The 18,257-nt window shown below is 25.3% G+C and overlaps 1 protein-coding gene across 1 annotated transcript; it reads right to left on the reverse strand.

Annotated features, from left to right (window-relative positions):
- Positions 1-11,473: 11,473 nt before the first annotated feature.
- Positions 11,474-15,185, reverse strand: LOC113553407 (lipase member H-like). The gene is made up of 7 exons (XM_026956722.1): positions 15,141-15,185; positions 14,899-15,080; positions 13,299-13,450; positions 12,368-12,619; positions 12,121-12,312; positions 11,848-12,013; positions 11,474-11,785 (listed from the first exon to the last, which is right to left on the reverse strand). Exons 1-7 carry the CDS (start codon positions 15,183-15,185, stop codon positions 11,707-11,709), a joined length of 1,068 nt encoding a protein of 355 aa, XP_026812523.1. The 3' UTR covers positions 11,474-11,706.
- Positions 15,186-18,257: the final 3,072 nt, after the last annotated feature.

Raw genomic sequence — 18,257 nt, forward strand, 5'->3', positions numbered from 1 at the left:
ATTATATATTACTGAATTCAAAGCAAATTTGTATAAACATTTAATAAGACATGTTTATAATAGAATATTATAATGTTGTTATGTTAGGTAAAATAAGTTGTGAAAATCTATGATAAACACAAAAGACTGTAATAATAATATTCCTATATTTGGAAATCCTATTTATTATGATTAAGTATCTTATTTTTATTTTTGAGTTGTATTTTATTTAGATCAGATATTTTCTCAAATTAGTTTTATTATTTTACCTAAGTTATTTTGCTACTTAGTACTTATTTATTTTTAATTGTTTTTCTATTTTATTTTTTTTATATAGAATTTATCATATTATTATTCTTAATGTTCTAGGTACAAGTACATAGTATATGGTGTGTGTAATTTGTAACCAATGAAAAGTTAAAAAAGAATAGCTAGTTTATCAAAAAAAAGATTGATTATGATTGGATATATCATAACATTTATACAATTTATTTATGAAGTAATAATTATTATTTTTCTTCCAATTTCTCATAGTTTTTATTGTTTTTAATGAAATAATTTTGAACTGAGGTTCTTTACCTATATTTTTCTTCTCGATTTATAAATAACAAAAAAAAAAAAAAATCATAAGAATATTTATTATTATTTAAATTGTTCCATATAGATTATAATGTAAGTACGGGTCATATTTATACGGAATAGTGAGAAATAGTAAAATTGTAGTCTGAAATATTTGCCTGTACATTACTAATAATTCCTATGCATAATTATCAACTGTCCAGAATAATTTCCTTTTTGTATTTATTTATTTTTATTTTTAATGCAATATTTGCTCTTTAATTTCTGTCTAGTCAATTTCTAGTCAACTTTATGTACTCGCCAAGCTCTAAACAATAATGTAAAACAAAAATTATTCTTGGATAATTCAAACATTGATATTGAATTACTAAAAGGAGATGGAATAACATTAAAATTAATGTAGGCTGAACTTTTTAATTTAACTAAATATTTCTTCCATACTGTTTAAGATAGAACATTATTATTTTTTTTATTCATAGTTTTCCATAATGTCTATCTGATATTATAGAAGTATTTAAATTTAAAATTGTAGTCACTGTACATTATTGGCTCAAGTTAATGCATCTAAAGCGATTCTGTATTTGTTTTTTTTTTTTTTTTTTTATTAATATTATTCTGTTCCACTATTTCTATTAATTTATTTTGTATAAATTTATGAAATAAATTTTACCATTTTTATTGGACAATCAATTAGTTTGAATAAATATTTAATAAAAAGCATTTCAAGTTTATTTACCGTTTAATTTGCATCAACTTAGCCAAATAATTGTTATCAACAAAAAGTAAAAATAATGTTAAAGAAATGGTGTACATATATTCTTTTGCTTGTACAATTTTTTTTATAACACTGTGCAATGTGCAATAATTTAAAATTTGTAGTATCACAATAATTATGTATATGTTATTTACCTATATTAATATTACATACATTCTGTCCACATTAAGTATTAGTTTGTTGATTTTTAAAGTGACACAAGAACACTTGAGTAAATAAAAAAACCATTTTATTAAAATAAAAATATTTTGGTTTTTATTTTCACTTTAAATTAGATTTCAGAGTCAAGTATTAGTACACCCGAAATCAAGAAGAGTGATATCTTATGGCTAACAGAATACAGTTTTTTACCAACTTCATTAAATAATTATAAAAACCATCAAATGGCATGAATATTTATTTTATATCTTATTGCAAACAATAAACGATTTGTTAACATTTTTTTTTCTAAGGAAGGTTAACATTTTATGGTTATTTTGATAATAATGATGTTGAAAAACTAATATATTGTATTCTAAGTTAAAGGTTGATACTTATGATTGAATTCAATGTCAAGAGATTCTTGTTGATTTGAATAATGTAAAATCCAGAATTTCCAATATTATTGGAAAATCTCTTTTTGACTATTTTTCCTATCTATTCTTGGAATAATTACATCTTATTGTTGTTTGTTTCTAAAACGCGATGTATTCCATGCGATAAACATATCAAATGAAATAGTTTGTGAAAGAATGCTATCAAACGACTACTGAGGCTTTAACCATATAAGGAGCAGCATCGGTCAAAATTAAAAATAAATTTTCATATTTACACTATTTCGCCAAAATATATTGTGGGTAGATACGTAAATGGTAAATGCCATTTAGAATGATACCTAACGTAGAATATTTGATCGTCGACAAAAATACTAAAATATATCTATAAAATAGGTAGGTACATCAGTACCTACTTGTTTACTGTTAATCAACTACCTATGTAAAATTATGTATTCGTACCATAATATGCAAAATAAATGTTGGGTTATTTAAATTAAAATGATTTTTATGTTTTATACTTATCGTATCTAGTATCTACACAATATTTTTTATCAGAATTAAAATATATCTATCTCATTCCGATTCCATTAAAAATACGTTTTTATAATGAAATCCATTTCCTACTCACGAGTATAACGACTTGCATGTAGTAATATTTTAAGTAAAGACCGGATTTATATGCATTTCAAAAGTTTCAAAAATTTACATAAAATTTACAAAATATGCAAAATAATTTTTGATTATTACAACTGGATATTTATTTATTGTAAAATTATAAAATTAAAACATTAATGATAGAAAAAAAATAAACTACAATATTATATGTACAATATATTTTATAGTTATGATGAAAAAATAGACAATTTGTAACTTGTTCGTTATTGAAAAAACAATAAGTACCTAACAATAGTCAATAATAATTAATATGTCAATCCATTATCGTGTATAGCCCCGGCCTAAATCGATAATATTAGGCGAAATAGATGAAATAAAAATATTCGATATGAAAATCAGTAGGCAATTAATTGAATTAGATATTGGCAGGGACATACGTAGAAAAAAGTTTTGGGGGGTGTTTTTGAAAATCAGTTATTGAAAAGTAGAACTTTTTTTAATACAAAAAAATGTATGAAAATTAAGTATACTTAAAATACTTTATTAAATACAAACATTGATATAACAAAATTAACATTAAAATTGAATAAGTAAATAATCATGCAAATACCTTAAGTATTTCGGGGGGTGTTTGAACACCCGAAACACCCCCCCTGTGTACGTTCCTGGATATAAGTACCGACCTTCCAACTAATAAGTAATAATGATCGGAAACATAATATTATATTTTAAAAAATATTTTCAATTTTTATTTTCCAAATTAATACATAGTACCTAATTGTACATAAAATTATAAAACTAAATAAAAACATTAAAATGTACGTAGTATGCAAAAACATGCGTTTTTATGGAAAATATACACTTGTACCCAAAATATGCAAAATAAAAATGTGTAATATTATTTACTTAGGTATGATTTATGAAAATCCTTTTACTGCATGTAATTGCTTATAAAAATATGAACATGCATTGTACTCGTATGCAAAATACGGTCTTTAATTATAAGTTATTTCTAATTAATAATTATCTACGTAATTACGGTGTACTTTAACTGTACCACGTACGATACCTACGATCTACACCTACGTAGATACGATAGCGTTTATATATTATATTAGGTAAATAATTTTCAGTGAACACTCATTAAACAGCATGTATTTAGTACATGTCAAGTACTCTCATTTCGTGTGGTTTATTTTCATAAAATATATTCATACTTCCATTTAGAAGCATAATTAAGACCGATATTCGAAGAAAATTCGCTGTTTCTTCTGCGGTGGTGTACCATTACAAAACCGAATAAAATTTATAATGGGTTAGGTACTAAGAAGGGGTACCCAAGAAAATGTATTAATAAAAAGAGGTACATTGTTATAGAAGTTTGAGAATCCGCCTGATATATGTAACAGTAAAAGTTTTACGCACAGTCTTAGTTGGTTGTAAAAAATAAAACCATATAATTTCATTAAACAATAATTATATTCAAAAATAATCTAGAGATTGTTTTCTAAAGTTTAAAAATATAGTGTATCAAAAAAAATTATCTAGTCTTATAAATGAACAAAATAATTGTATGATAAAAAATATTAGATTTAATTAATTTATAAATAATTGAATAAGAAAAAAAACTTACGTAATAAGCGTCGACTCTTCCCGGGAAACCGAGTTGTTCTAATCTACAGCCTATGTAGTGGTACACCACCGCCGAAGAAACAGTGAATTTTCAAACTGGAAGTATAAATATATTTTATGAACGAAATGAAAATAAGAGTACTTGTCATGTACTAAAGACTGTTTAACGACTGTTCATTAAAACTATTATAGAATTGATAATAGTTTCCGACGAATGTCGGCAATTGTCATTTGCCACGGATAATGAATATTATAATATGATAAACCATATGTTTATTTTTATAGAACTCAATTGTATATCCGAAATTTTATATAAATTATAATGTTATTATTTCAATAATTGTTTTTTAAACTTTCTCACCAAAAATCAAGACCATCTTTGCTTAGAATAATTGCACATTATACACAATGGTTATATTACATTGAATTCAAATTAAATAAATTCGTTATAGTGACATACTTATACTAGTCTATATGACTATATGCAGTCTTGTTAAGTATTCGAATACTTGTATTTTGAAATACTTAAAAATACTTTTTATTTGTATTTTATACTAGAATACTTAACACTTTTTTTCATTCTAGTGTATTACTCCAAGTCTCTAAATTCCAATATTTAAAATATGCTGGACTCCGGAAATCGTTTTCAGTATAAATACTGTATAAGTATTATATATGTATATATTATATATATTATCTAATATATTGTAGCTATTAATATATTATATTTATTAACTCAAACATTTATAAATAAGTTTAAATAGCTATCTATTTGCAAATAACGTTAATTATATATTAATTATTAATACAAATAAATTTTTCAATATATAATTTACTAAACTAAAAAAAAAGTATTTGTTTAAGTATTTTGAATATATAATAAGGGGCTATAGCCCCCCCCATTAGCTGTATTTTTTATATGGTTTTAAAATATTTAAATTTACAAATGGAAATTGTCTTACAAATGTTAATAATTTAAAATAGTAAATACGTTATGATTATGATTGTAACTGCACCCAAAATACAGGTAAACACAAAATCACACATTTAAACTGCGCCCGAATTTTTATCAAGTGGAAAAAGGTGATATGTAAACTGCACCAGCCACCAGGGTAAAATTTTAAAAATCAATAGCTATATTTTTGCAAAATTATCTTTAAAGTATGCTTCATTCGTTACAGCCATATAATATGAACAATTAAAAATTAAAAAAAATATATAATATTAAAAAGTAAAATAATTACAAATATTACAAATAATAGCATATTATGTAGATACATATTTATAAATTGGTGCTTGACTACTATTATATTTATTAATTTAATTTTGTAACTTTTCGCGATTTTTTTTGTTTTGGAATTTTAATTTTTGGTATTTAAAGGGTTCATTTATACTATAGAGTTAGATATATGTTTCTATTTGAATTTCTTTTAACTTTTCAATGGACATGAAAATATTTGGATGAGTTATATTATAAAAGCTAGAATTAAAGTGAGAATGAAAAAACTTGCATTAGTGGTTAAAGCTGGTTTTGCTAATGCTATTAAACCCATATTTCAGGTGCAATGGATACTGAGTTTCAAGTTGTTGGGCGCAGTTTACATTATACCTTTTTAACATAGATAAAATTTCGGGCGCAGTTTACGTATGCCCAATACGTTAACGTCTACTTATAATCAACGTTAATATGTTATTAGTATTTTTGTTTTTGATTTTCAATAACTCAACTTAAAAATATTTAGCCACCTCCCCCTTAAAAAATCCTGGCTACGCCTCTGCTTATATATTATATACTACATTATACAACTACTATAAACAGTAAAAATAATTTAATAATTCTTTATACCTAAGTTATACCTAAGTTTAAATTTACAAAATACATAAAATTATCTTACTTAAATTTAGTACCTAGGTTAACTTAGCTGTATTGGCCAAGACTCAGGGCCGGATCGAATATATTCGACTCGCAGAGTTTTTATATCAACATACTACGATCATGTACCATGTATCATTTCTTCAACTTTTAACTCTTAACATATTTTCGATCAGCGGCTATTCATGATTTGAGCGACCAAAAATTGTCGCGGCCTATCGAGTTTTTACTCGGTGACCCGTCGAGCCAATCTAGACTTGCGGTAAGATTGTAAGATTTAAATAAGTAAAAGTAATTTCTTTCCATCATACGGACTCGCAATAATTTTTCTATGGTATAAAACTATTCCGGATCTGTGTTTTGAAGAATAGGAATTGTTATTAATTTAAAATTGCATTCGCAAGCTAAAATGTTGTAATGATTTATATTTAGGACTAGCTGGGGTTACCCGGTCTTCGTCCGGGCCATAGATATTTTATAGTTATATTTATTGACCGTCAATAATATATTATATTATTAGTAATAATATATTATTATGTTAGCCTGGGTAGTGACTACAACAATTTAAAATAGAAGAATTGTTTTGTTTAATACACTTGATTTTAAATATAATGATCTTTCGTTCTAAATACTCGTAACAAAAATTAAAGTAGGCAGTAAAAAAAGTTGAAAATTACGTAGTCTTTAATTAATATAATAAATTTAGTATTAAATACAATCATTAATTTATATTTTTAGAAGTAGATGGTTTTGGTTTTTTTATTTTTTCCGCTGTATTATATTTCAACGAGTATCATTCATAGAAACTGAATATTTTAGCAATAATAATTATTGCTGAATATCATGAATTAATATTATACGAATAATTACCATTTTCTTTCAGAGGGTTTTACATTATAATTTGTTACTGATGATTGCATTAATGCCAAATATTTTTATATCGATATTCATTTATCCGCACTCTTTCTATTGTAATAATCATATCTTTTTCTCCAAAGAATTTATTTTTATGTTTATTCCATAAAGTTAGGATAATCTAGGAAATGTATAAATATTTATGTTTTTATTTGATTTTGAATGTTGAAGCCTTGCCTCGTCACTGTCATCAATTAATTGTATTTATTGTTTTTTCAATTCTCTCCCATCTCTTGAATATATCGTGTTTATTTCTCCAATTTTTTTTACCACCCCTATAACACCTAAAATTATAACTTTTTTAATTTCGTTTTCTTGAATTAATATTATATCGTAGATGCATAGATCTATTTATAGTGATATATAATTCGAAATATTTTACTTAATAGTTTCCGTAATTTTTGCAATTATGTCTTAAGATAAATTAAGTTATTTTACTGTACAAATATTATAGTTCCTACTATCCTTACTTGAAGAGTCAACTTGTAATATAATAGATAATCCAGCAACCTGTAAATTACTAAAAATAACTAAAATAATAGTTTGGGATGAATGTACAATGATGAATAAAAAAGGACTCGAAGCTTCACCTAGAACTCTACAAGATTTAAACAACAATTAATCTATAATGGAAAAAGTGGTTGTTATTTTAGCTGATGACTTTTGACTGACACTACCAATAGTAACACGAGGAACACCGGCTAACCAAATTGATGTATGCTTGAAAAATTCTTATCTTTGGAAACATACAGAAATTATAATGCTAAAAAAAATATGAGGGTATTTTTAATACATAATCCTACATTAAAGGCTTTTTCAGAACAATTAATACTCCTAGGTAATAGAAAATGGCCTGAAAATTCAGATGGGACAATTGAATTCCCAACTAATTTCTGCAATATTGTCAATTCAATAGAATCTTTGATAAAAAAAACGTATTCCCTGATATACAAAAACATTATTAGTCCGCTGAAGCGCGTTACTAGTTAAGATCTTGTTTCGTTACACTCTGAGTCCAGAAGGGATGATGGGTTATTCTCACATAGATACTGACCATCCCCAGATCATGCTCAATATCCATGTTAAATTTTAAGTGAATCGGACGAGTAGTTTTCAATATTACGAGTGCGGAAAAAAACGACATTCATTTTTATTTATATAAATTATATAGATAAAACAACACATTTTACTTGAATAAAAAGAAACAAGGAAAGTTAAAAAGAGTTAAAGAAAACTTTTAGAAATTACAAATAACAACAGTAATTGAAGAAACATAAATATGGTTTATGTAAATAAAAACTTAAAATGTTTGAAAAATGCTTTTCTAATAAAATTAAAAAAATAAAAACAATAATATAATAATAGTTTATTAGTTCCTTATATTTATTAAAAGAAAAATAATAAAAAGTATTATTTAGCCAGCATATTATTTTATAACTAACTAGCTGTCCCACCCGGCGTTGTCCGGGCAAAAGTCAACTCAGATGAAAACCGAGATTTTTTTTACATTAATGCAAAAAAATGTTTGTTATTTCTTCTAAGTGGTTGCTAGGATATTAAAAATATGTCTAATTACTTTTTTTTTATTTCATTTTTTTAAATTAATTTTGTTATAATTTATACCATCCCCTATTGCAACCCCATTACAGCCCTTTTTTAGTATTAAAAAGTAGCCTGTCTTTTCTCAGCATCTAAACTATCTATATACCAAATTTCATTAAAATCGGTTCAGTAGTTTCGGAGCATGTTCAATACAATTAATCAAATCTTTCATTTTTATAATATTAGTATAGATTATTATAAATTATAATATAAAATATGAATAAATTGTTTTACGTTTTTATATTATGTCTAGAGTCAACATACGATAATGAGAAATAATACTAACTATTAAAGTAGGTACTCTAAGTATGAAATAGGTATAGCCAGTGGCGTTGCAAGAGTATGGTGTAGTGTACCTACGAAAGTAATATTATTATTTTCAAAACATTTTTTTCATTATACATTTTAAAATGTGTATGATTTTGTTTATTCATACATACTAGTATCTACACTACGTGTGAATTTAATAATGAAATTATGAAAATGCCAAAATTTTCCATCAGTGCCCTATTAATTATTGTTATTAAAGCGTACATTATTAAGTATATTTGTCAATTTTTTTAATTGATAAAAAAGTGCTTTTTTTCAAAATTGTTAAAGCGTTAACGAGTTTTTCTCCGATAATACAAGTCTAACAAATACCCTACTTTCTTAAAAAGACTTAAAATTAGTTTTTTTTTTTAAAAACCATCAACAGGTGGCCATGGTAAATGGTAATGAATGATAAAATAATTGATATTATACAGTAACTATCTATAGTTAATAGCGCCTGTATGACTGTATCGCACATTACATGGTTTGTCCGGCGCATTGTACAGACAATTTGACTACACTTATGCGTAGAAGCAGAGGCAGACTAGCCCAGTGGTCTATACTGTCCTAGAGGACAGTGGGCCATTGTCTTTAGATGGGTTTTGGGCCGTTACCTTGTAAATACAATTATATCGGTACATAAGTAACCACTAAAATATAGTAATGCGACATAATAGAATTATACGAGACATAGCTACATAGGTGTAATTTGACATAGTGTAATAATTGTAATAGCAGTCTAGCAGTATATAGAATATTATATTAGTATTATGTATAATTATGAGTTTCAGACGTTTTAGACGTTAGTTATAATAATTCGATATCGTCTCGATTCTCGTTTGTCTTTATTCTTTAATCATAAACCATTTCCTAGTAAATATGAACATTTAGTTTTGCTAAAAATAGATTAACGTTATCAAATTTATATGCTGTAATAATATATGAATTTGTTTTAAGTTTATCAGTTAGTCAAGTTAACTTTGAACGTGCATTTAGCATTCTGAAAATAATAAAAATAGATTACGTTCCTCATTGAACCAAGAACGATTAGAGACCTTTATGATGATGTCAGCAGAAAAACTAGTTTTGGAAGAGGTTGATTTCCAAGATGTCTTGGAAATTATGAAAAATCATTCTTAAAATCAAATTTATCATGACATTTTATACTTATTAATTAATGCGTCGTGCGTCGACCTCGTGTGTTATCGGTGGTGCACCAGTTTCGTTGTGAATACCCGTTTAATTCACCAAAGTGAATTAAAATATATTGCCGGACGACGCATCACACCGAAATCGTGCGTTCTCGTCGGTGCAAACGCCGGTCGGTTACCTTGTAATTGTTACATTGTCATGTTGTGCATATTATTATTGTTATTAATGACGTATATTGACGTTATAATATCACATAGTTCGTGACACGATGTCAGTGATGTCACCGCAGTATTTTGATATATGTATATAATAGAAAATATAATAGAAAATTTATGTTTGACAAAAAAACCAAGTTTTATACTTTAATCAGCAGAGCTAGAATAAAATACGAAATATTAATATTAAATTATATATATATTACAAAATATACTATAAAACATGCATTTTTCGCAATAATATTCATTTTATTCAATAAATGTAATAATATGTATTTTATCCAAAATATGCAAAAACATGCAAAATAAAAACACTACCATTTCCATACTGTACAAAACATCTGCGATCGAATTTTACCAATTTATTATCACCGTACAAAACGTCCGCGATATGCAACTCAAACAAATAGATAGTACAAAAACTATCCGTTTACCGTGTAAAAGTGCTTTTCAAATCAAAATATGTGTTTATTTTGAAAGTTATAAATAGTAATAAATATACTATATTACTGTAAAAAATAATTATAATATTGTTAATAAATTAATATGATATACTGTAATATAATGTAATATACTATGATATATTATAAATAACTAATAACTAGGTACTTAATAAATATGAGTTTTCACTCAGAATCGTTTTTTGTTTGCAATTATTTATTATTTAATTCAAATCCAACACATCATAGTGTTATACTCATACATGATATACATTACAAACTTACAGTGGCTTAGTGGCTTACTCAATGGTGAAGTATACCTAATTTAATACTATACTTTAATACAATACTTTATTCTGTAAGTACTAGTAGTACTACACAGCAGAACGGTTATATCTTTTATCCGTTATTGTAATTTTGTAAATATTACAAATATTATACAACAATACAAAACAGAGAAAAGCTTTATATATTTACAACCAAATAGTATTTACTATTATTTATACATTTTTTTTCGTCTTTGAATAATGTTTTCTAAAAGTTTTCTTTCAATATGAATAGGTACTTTTTTTAAATAAAACTTTATAGTCACAATCTTGATTGTGTATTTTATAGAAAGGTAAGAAGGTGTCCAATTAATTTGTAAACAAATTTTTTATAAAATATCAATTTTAAATATAATTAGGTGTATTTAACTTGAAATATGTATTAAAAAATGAAAATGTGACCCTAACCGGTCATTTTGGTCTATCCTTGAGTAATTATTTTACTGGATGTTTTGTCATTTTTGCAAACCAGGTAATTTTCTTTAAATCTGACAGTGGAATAAGTATTAATTGTTACTTACTTAATTAGATGTGTAATATAAGCAATAATGGCTAATTTACATAATATGGTTGAACCCTAGATGCGACTGGCAATTTACTTTGGGAGTCTGGAATTTCTTTTTAAAAAAAAACCATTATTTAATACTATTTATTATATTTATTATTACAAGATGTACATTATTTATGTAAATAAAATATTAAAACGTGTGTTGAACTCAATTATTTTGTAGTCATGTCAACTAAATACAATATAATCAATGATTACTTTTATGTCTACTTACTTTACCGTAAGGAGAATCTGAGTTTGTAATTAAATAATAATTACCTTCTTTTCTGTAAATCAAAACAATTTTTAGATTTTTCTCCTTTTTCTTTACTATAAATATGTTACTTACGATTTATCAAAAGGTGCTTTCCCTAATGGCACCGATAGATCTGTATTATTTGAACAAGCTCCTGATGTAAATTCTTCATAAGAAGGACACGGAACAGCAATAAATCCTTCACTTTTAGTTATAGCTTCTGCATAATAATAGTACGCTCTGCGATGACTACAAACCGCTATGTGCATAAATATACATAATATATATAATTTTAACCATAATAATAGGTATCCTGGGCTTTTAATTTTATGCAATACATATTGATTAATGATTGTTAGTTATTACCTGCATAATCAATTTTACAACCAGGTTGTGGCCAGGCACCACCATTAGGATAAAAATCCCTATGCCCAAGTCGTTCTTTAAATCCAAGAAATCCCCCTGACGTATGTACGACTTCGACTAGTTTTGCTTGACTATAATCAAGGCGTTCTTCAGGGCTTGACGAAGAAAACAACACTTCTGCGGGATCCAATCCTTTAAAAAAATGTAATCAATTTAAAAATCAAATGTTTTAGCCTAAGTATTTTACCAGTAATATGTTTAACTTTTCCAGATTTTAATTCGTTATTTGTAAGACCAACAACATGTGCTCCTAATGAAAATCCGATCAAATGAAAATCTTCTGTACGTGCATCAGTAGATGATGTTAAATGGTCTATGAAAGAAGCCAAATGTTTTGATACGTGTTTGGTATTTTTTGCAGCAGAATTATACCAAGGAACAGCAGCCAGTTCCGACCAATCAACAGTGAAAATATTATAGTCGTTATAGTTCAAAAATGCTGTAAATATATATATTGTAAGAATAGTGAGATACATATAATAGAATAGAATATAAAATAATAACTGTATATTATGTAATATGTAGGTATTATAATATATATATATTATATATTTATATATTTTAATAAATGATATATACAAATAAAAAATCATATGTAAAGTTAAGTTTTTTTTTTTTGCTAAAATGTGGTCTTCAAATATATATTTAAAAATTCTAAAAATCAAAATTTGAATAACTTCATTTTTAAATGAAAAAATGGAGATTTTCGTGCTTGATTAAATTATGAATCACTCTGTTTGTGAAATTATGTGTTATGCGTATATATTGAATTTATTTTAGTTATTAATAATTTAATCTCTGAAAAATATTCTTATAACAATACTTATTTTTAAATAATTATATTTAAGGATAAATGTATCCAAATTTGAAAATATTATATTTATATTGTTTCTAAAGAAATTGCATAATTAAAAAAATGAAGATACAGATGCTGATGGGTAATTAAAAATTAGGTAATATCATCAAATAATTTAAAAAGAATCATCGTGAATATTGGCATATTACATTTAATTAAATATATTTTTATTGCATCAATATTAATCAAATAATTTTATTTTAGAAAATATGTCTTTTTACATATTATAATAGGCATTAATAATATTTGTTTTTATACATACCATCTCTGAGTAATGGAAACATAAGAGAATCCTCAGCACTATCGCCAAAACCATGAACTAATATTTTCGATTTTCTTTGAGGACGGAAATATTTAAATATCGGTAAACATTTTTTGTCCATAGTTTGCATTTCAGCTCTTGTTGGATTGTCCCTATGAATTAAACATTTAATATGTATTGGTAATTAGTGTATATTGTTTTTATGTATATTATTATTTATTATTTAAGTTTTAGCCTTTTGTAGGTATTTTATTTGAACATTTTAACGAAAATTTTGATAAAATCAGGGCCGAATTTACGCATAAACTTCATAGGCTGCAACCGAATGCCCTACACGTCACACGCCTAAAATTAAAAAATATATGAACTTAAATTACTGGATGAGCCTAATAGCTAAAAGAGGTTTAAAAATCCTAAATTCTGCCCTAAATTAAATAGTTACATGGTTATAATCTAAGATAATAGAAAAAACAATATTAAATTAAAGCTTATAATAATTAATAATTATCATTGTTCAATCAATAATAATTAGAATATTGCTAATACGTTTTATTCAAAGATATTAATTATAAATATATTTATAACTCAATAAAATATTAATTATTGATTATTATTTATTATTTATTATTTTTTATGTAGTCTCGTACATAAAATAATAAACAATAAAAGTTTTAATTTATAATAAAGATGAAATAATAAATATATTTGTATTGATTTTAACTTCTAAAGTTGAATTTATTATTATAAAAATGGTCGTAAATTGTAATAATACCTAATGAAATAAATCGTTATTAGATAAAATTATTATTGATTGAATTTTTCGACTAGTTTTTGTGACTTTGATAAGGAGTGTATATAATTACTGATTATCTACGATTTACCACATTTTTACAAAAAGTGAAAGAGTTATGTTAAATATGATTTTTAAATTAATTAAACAATTTTATTTTTTTTCTACTTAATGAATAGTATCTACGTCTTTTTAATTGCTTTATCGCTTTCAATATTTAAATTTGAAAAGTACTTATTATACTGTATAGTTCATAATTTTAATCTTTTTTTTTTATATATAAATGTATATGGTATATCTACATTATAACATTCAATACATGATATTAATATACAATCTGCATAGATGTATATTTTTAAACTCTTAACTTTCAATGCTTATCAAAAATGATTGTTGTTTACGCTCAAGTTTTTTTTAATTATAGTATAAACAACGTAAGAGGAATTTAGGTTAGGTTTTCGAGTTTTTTTTTACCAATAATACATTTTTTATTCATATTTATGAAAAAAAAGTAAACATAATTGAAAATTTCAAATATCTAAAAACAGTATAGTTATACTACTTGTTTACTTTCGACTCCCCTGAACACCAATTATATTCACTTTCCTACTATATAACTATATAAGATTTTTAATTTGAAGCTTGAAACATTTTTATTGCTCCCAAATTTGTTAACTAATATATAAATAACACTATTGCCTATTGCAAAATTAATAAATTCATCACTTCCGTTAGAGTCTGAAATAGTAATGATATTGATATATTGATACGCTACAAATTAAAAAATGTATGTATAATTGAATTACATACCTTGTATATAAATAAAATTTTATATTTTCGACTAATGGTTCTGCTGCGCTATTTTTTTCTAATCCTGATATTATAGCCAATTGTGGGTCACCTCGTCCGTTTGGTAACAACATCCACTTAATGTCTTCATCTACTCGTTCTTCGGTCATTTCTTCCGTTACTTCATATTTTTTAAAACTTTTCTGTATAAAAAAATATATTTTACTCTTATTGAAATGTTTTTAGCTAATTTATTTAAATACCAGCTCGCTGTGAGGAAGAAATATCAATAGTATTAGGTAAAACATTGTTTGTAAATTTTAATAATACTGAAATCAGAATAATTGTCTTCAATTGTAAAACCAGTAAACCACAATTGCTTTTACCAGTTACACATACACATATATTAGGTACTTTTTATTGTATGTAAATGCTCCATATATTTTATAGATATGGTAACCCTCTTTTATTTTATTCATTTATATACGTTCTATGAATATATAACATATGTATATATTTTAAATGTGGAAATAAAAGTTTCCAGTTAGTGATTTATTGTAACCAAAAGAAGTAAGTATCTAAGATAATATTACTTATATTATAAAAGGTTTCTAGTTAGGTACTACAAACACGTTTTGAATATAATGTTATTTTGTTTGTGACCCATTTAAAATAAAAATTAACATAGTAAATACTATATTGATATCATGAAAAATCTTTACCTTCCTAAATATATTATTACAATCTGAAGGTCGAATTATACAAATTTGGTAAATAATTGTCGTCATATTATATAGTGGTGGAGGGAGTGAATAGAATTTTCCTCCCTAATATTTAGGAATTTTAAGAAAATTATTTAATTTTTTGGATTGTTAATTTAATAATTTTAATACTTTTCTTAATTTTCCTAAAAGTATGATTTTATAGTTTTTAGTATTAGTGGTTGTTGTTACTATTTGTATAACTATAATAATTTTACATTAATGCATGAATGCCGACAGAATTCCATATACATTTTATAGCTACTAAGATGCTTAATAATATTCAGACGAATAACAACAAATACCGACAGTCGTCAGTCGCTATTTGATCTATAGTTCATTGAAACGCAGGTCATCTGTGGTCGAAGCCCGGGAGAATTATATTTATACATAACAATATTATATGTTAAAAACCACGGGAGAACCAATATTTTTAGGTATAAATTTATTTTTGACAAAAAAATTATGTACATTTATATTTTAATATTTGTATGTATGAATATTGAATATACTTACATGTATTATTATTTATAAAAAAATCAGTTACCGAATGATACGGTCATTCCCTACGACGGATAAAATCTACTATAATTGTATAATAATGTGTAAAAAAGGTACATTGTAATAAAATATGCTTGGATAATAATTACGACAAAAGTTATCAAAATCTAGTAATAAAAGTTTCCCGTCTCTAGAGATTTTCTTATTAATAATGTTCCTATTGCCGAAAAAATACCCGTTATTTAGAGGTGTCCATTAAGGAAGATTTCACTATATATGTTATTGACTCAATAGAAATGACAATTTAAAAAAAATATATTGTTAGGAAATTGAATTTTAATGACGTTAAAGTTGAACTTAACTTTTAAGTTTTAGAATATGGATAACTATTGTTTATTTGTTGCCATTCTTAATTTAATGAAGTATTTGTATTTGAACTAATTTGCGAATCTAGGTATCTATAAAATGTATTAATTTTATTCTCATATTTGTCTTTTTGACAAATAATAAATATCATTAGTATCTAACATTGGTAAAAAACCAAAAAATATGAAATAAACACTTTTTTAATATATTAACTATTTAACTTTTTTTTTATCAAAACCTCATAATATATTAAATTGCGCATAATGTTAATAATTTATATATTTATAAACAGGAGTTTTACCATAGGCCATAGGGTATACATATACGCCGTATACTCTCAAGATTTTTTTTTCAATATTATGGGTATACGCAGTATACCCATAATACATGCGTATTTGATGTATAGTATACTCTCAAAAAAATTAATGGGAACACCACTGTTTATAAAATGTATTGATTGGTTTCAAAATTACCAATGTATGTAGGTAGTAGGTACTATTGATTATTATATTGGGTCATACTGCACCGGAGACATTGACCGTTTTAACATAATTAACATAGGTACCTAATTAAATATTGATGGAATTTGTTAAATAATACATATCAAATTTGTCCAAATGCGACATTGACCCTATAGGTATAGTATTATATTTTAAAGAAATTATAGGTAAATTCTGAGTAAAATATGCATATAAAAATATATTTATCAGTTCTTTTTTTCTGTAGGTATCTGAGAAATAATAATAATTTAGCCCAGTTCCTAAAACAATCAAACCTCCTCTAACCATATTAAGAAATTCTTATGCATAAATACTACTTTAGCTATAACCCTAACTGGTACACGGACACTTCCAGCAGTGGCGGATTTAATGTGGGTCTTGCCCCCCACATTGGCATAAGTTAAATACACATTTAAAATTATTTTCTATTTGTATGTAATTGTTAATTACTGAAAAATTTAAGATTTGAGTTTTGGACTATATGCCCCCCCCAAATTAAGTCTTGGATGGATCCACCACTGACTTCTAGTAAAGAAGTATTTTTGAGAACAAACTACAAATTATACCTTCCAAGCAGCGAACAAGTTTAAATAACGGATAAAATTTCTGGGACTAAATTCAAGTATCCTTTAATAGCCTCTAAAGTTTAGAGGTCCAACTGTTTTTGGTCATTTATACAGGCTATATTTAATGTTTTTATTTAAGTAGCTTAAAAAATAAACGTGTATTTTATTATATAGATTATACTCACTAGTCACTACTTTATAATGGTATAACAACAAGTTAAACTTCACTAGTATATTTAAATTATTCGCCAAACTACCTGCGGGTATACTTTTTAATTTTTGATATGACATTGGCGGAGTTGTCAAATTGACTACAAATTTTAGGTAATAAGCAGAGAAATATGTAAATATTAAACTAAAAATAAATAAGTAATATTAGATATTGTGTGATGTGTATATTTGTACACGAATAAACTATAGTTATAGCCGTTGTAGGTAGGTAAGTATAGTTTTAACTAATTATCACAACTGTACCCAGAAACGTATTTAGGAATTTTGCGCCCCAGGAAAGAAAAACTTAGGTACTGTATTATATCAAAATGCTCTCAAAAATTCAAATTTTATTGTCCGGGGACCAAGCCCACCTCGCCCCATAAATACGTTTCAGACTGTACTTGTGTCTGAGGTAAAAATTAACTAGAATTGAAACCTAAAAAAGTTGGGAATTTAAATTTGTTAATATTTGT

Source organism: Rhopalosiphum maidis, chromosome 2 (assembly GCF_003676215.2).
Source record: "Rhopalosiphum maidis isolate BTI-1 chromosome 2, ASM367621v3, whole genome shotgun sequence".
Taxonomy (NCBI): Eukaryota; Metazoa; Arthropoda; class Insecta; order Hemiptera; family Aphididae; genus Rhopalosiphum; species Rhopalosiphum maidis.

Excerpts from the sequence above, each read along its gene's own strand:
- LOC113553407 (XM_026956722.1), bottom strand. The coding sequence starts at position 15,185 with ATGTTTTACCTAATACTATTGATATTTCTTCCTCACAGCGAGCTG. Across the intron at positions 15,081-15,140 it reads TTCTTCCTCACAGCGAGCTG|AAAAGTTTTAAAAAATATGA; the intron begins GTATTTAAATAA and ends TTTTTTATACAG. Across the intron at positions 12,313-12,367 it reads AAAAGTTAAACATATTACTG|GATTGGATCCCGCAGAAGTG; the intron begins GTAAAATACTTA and ends ATTTTTTTAAAG.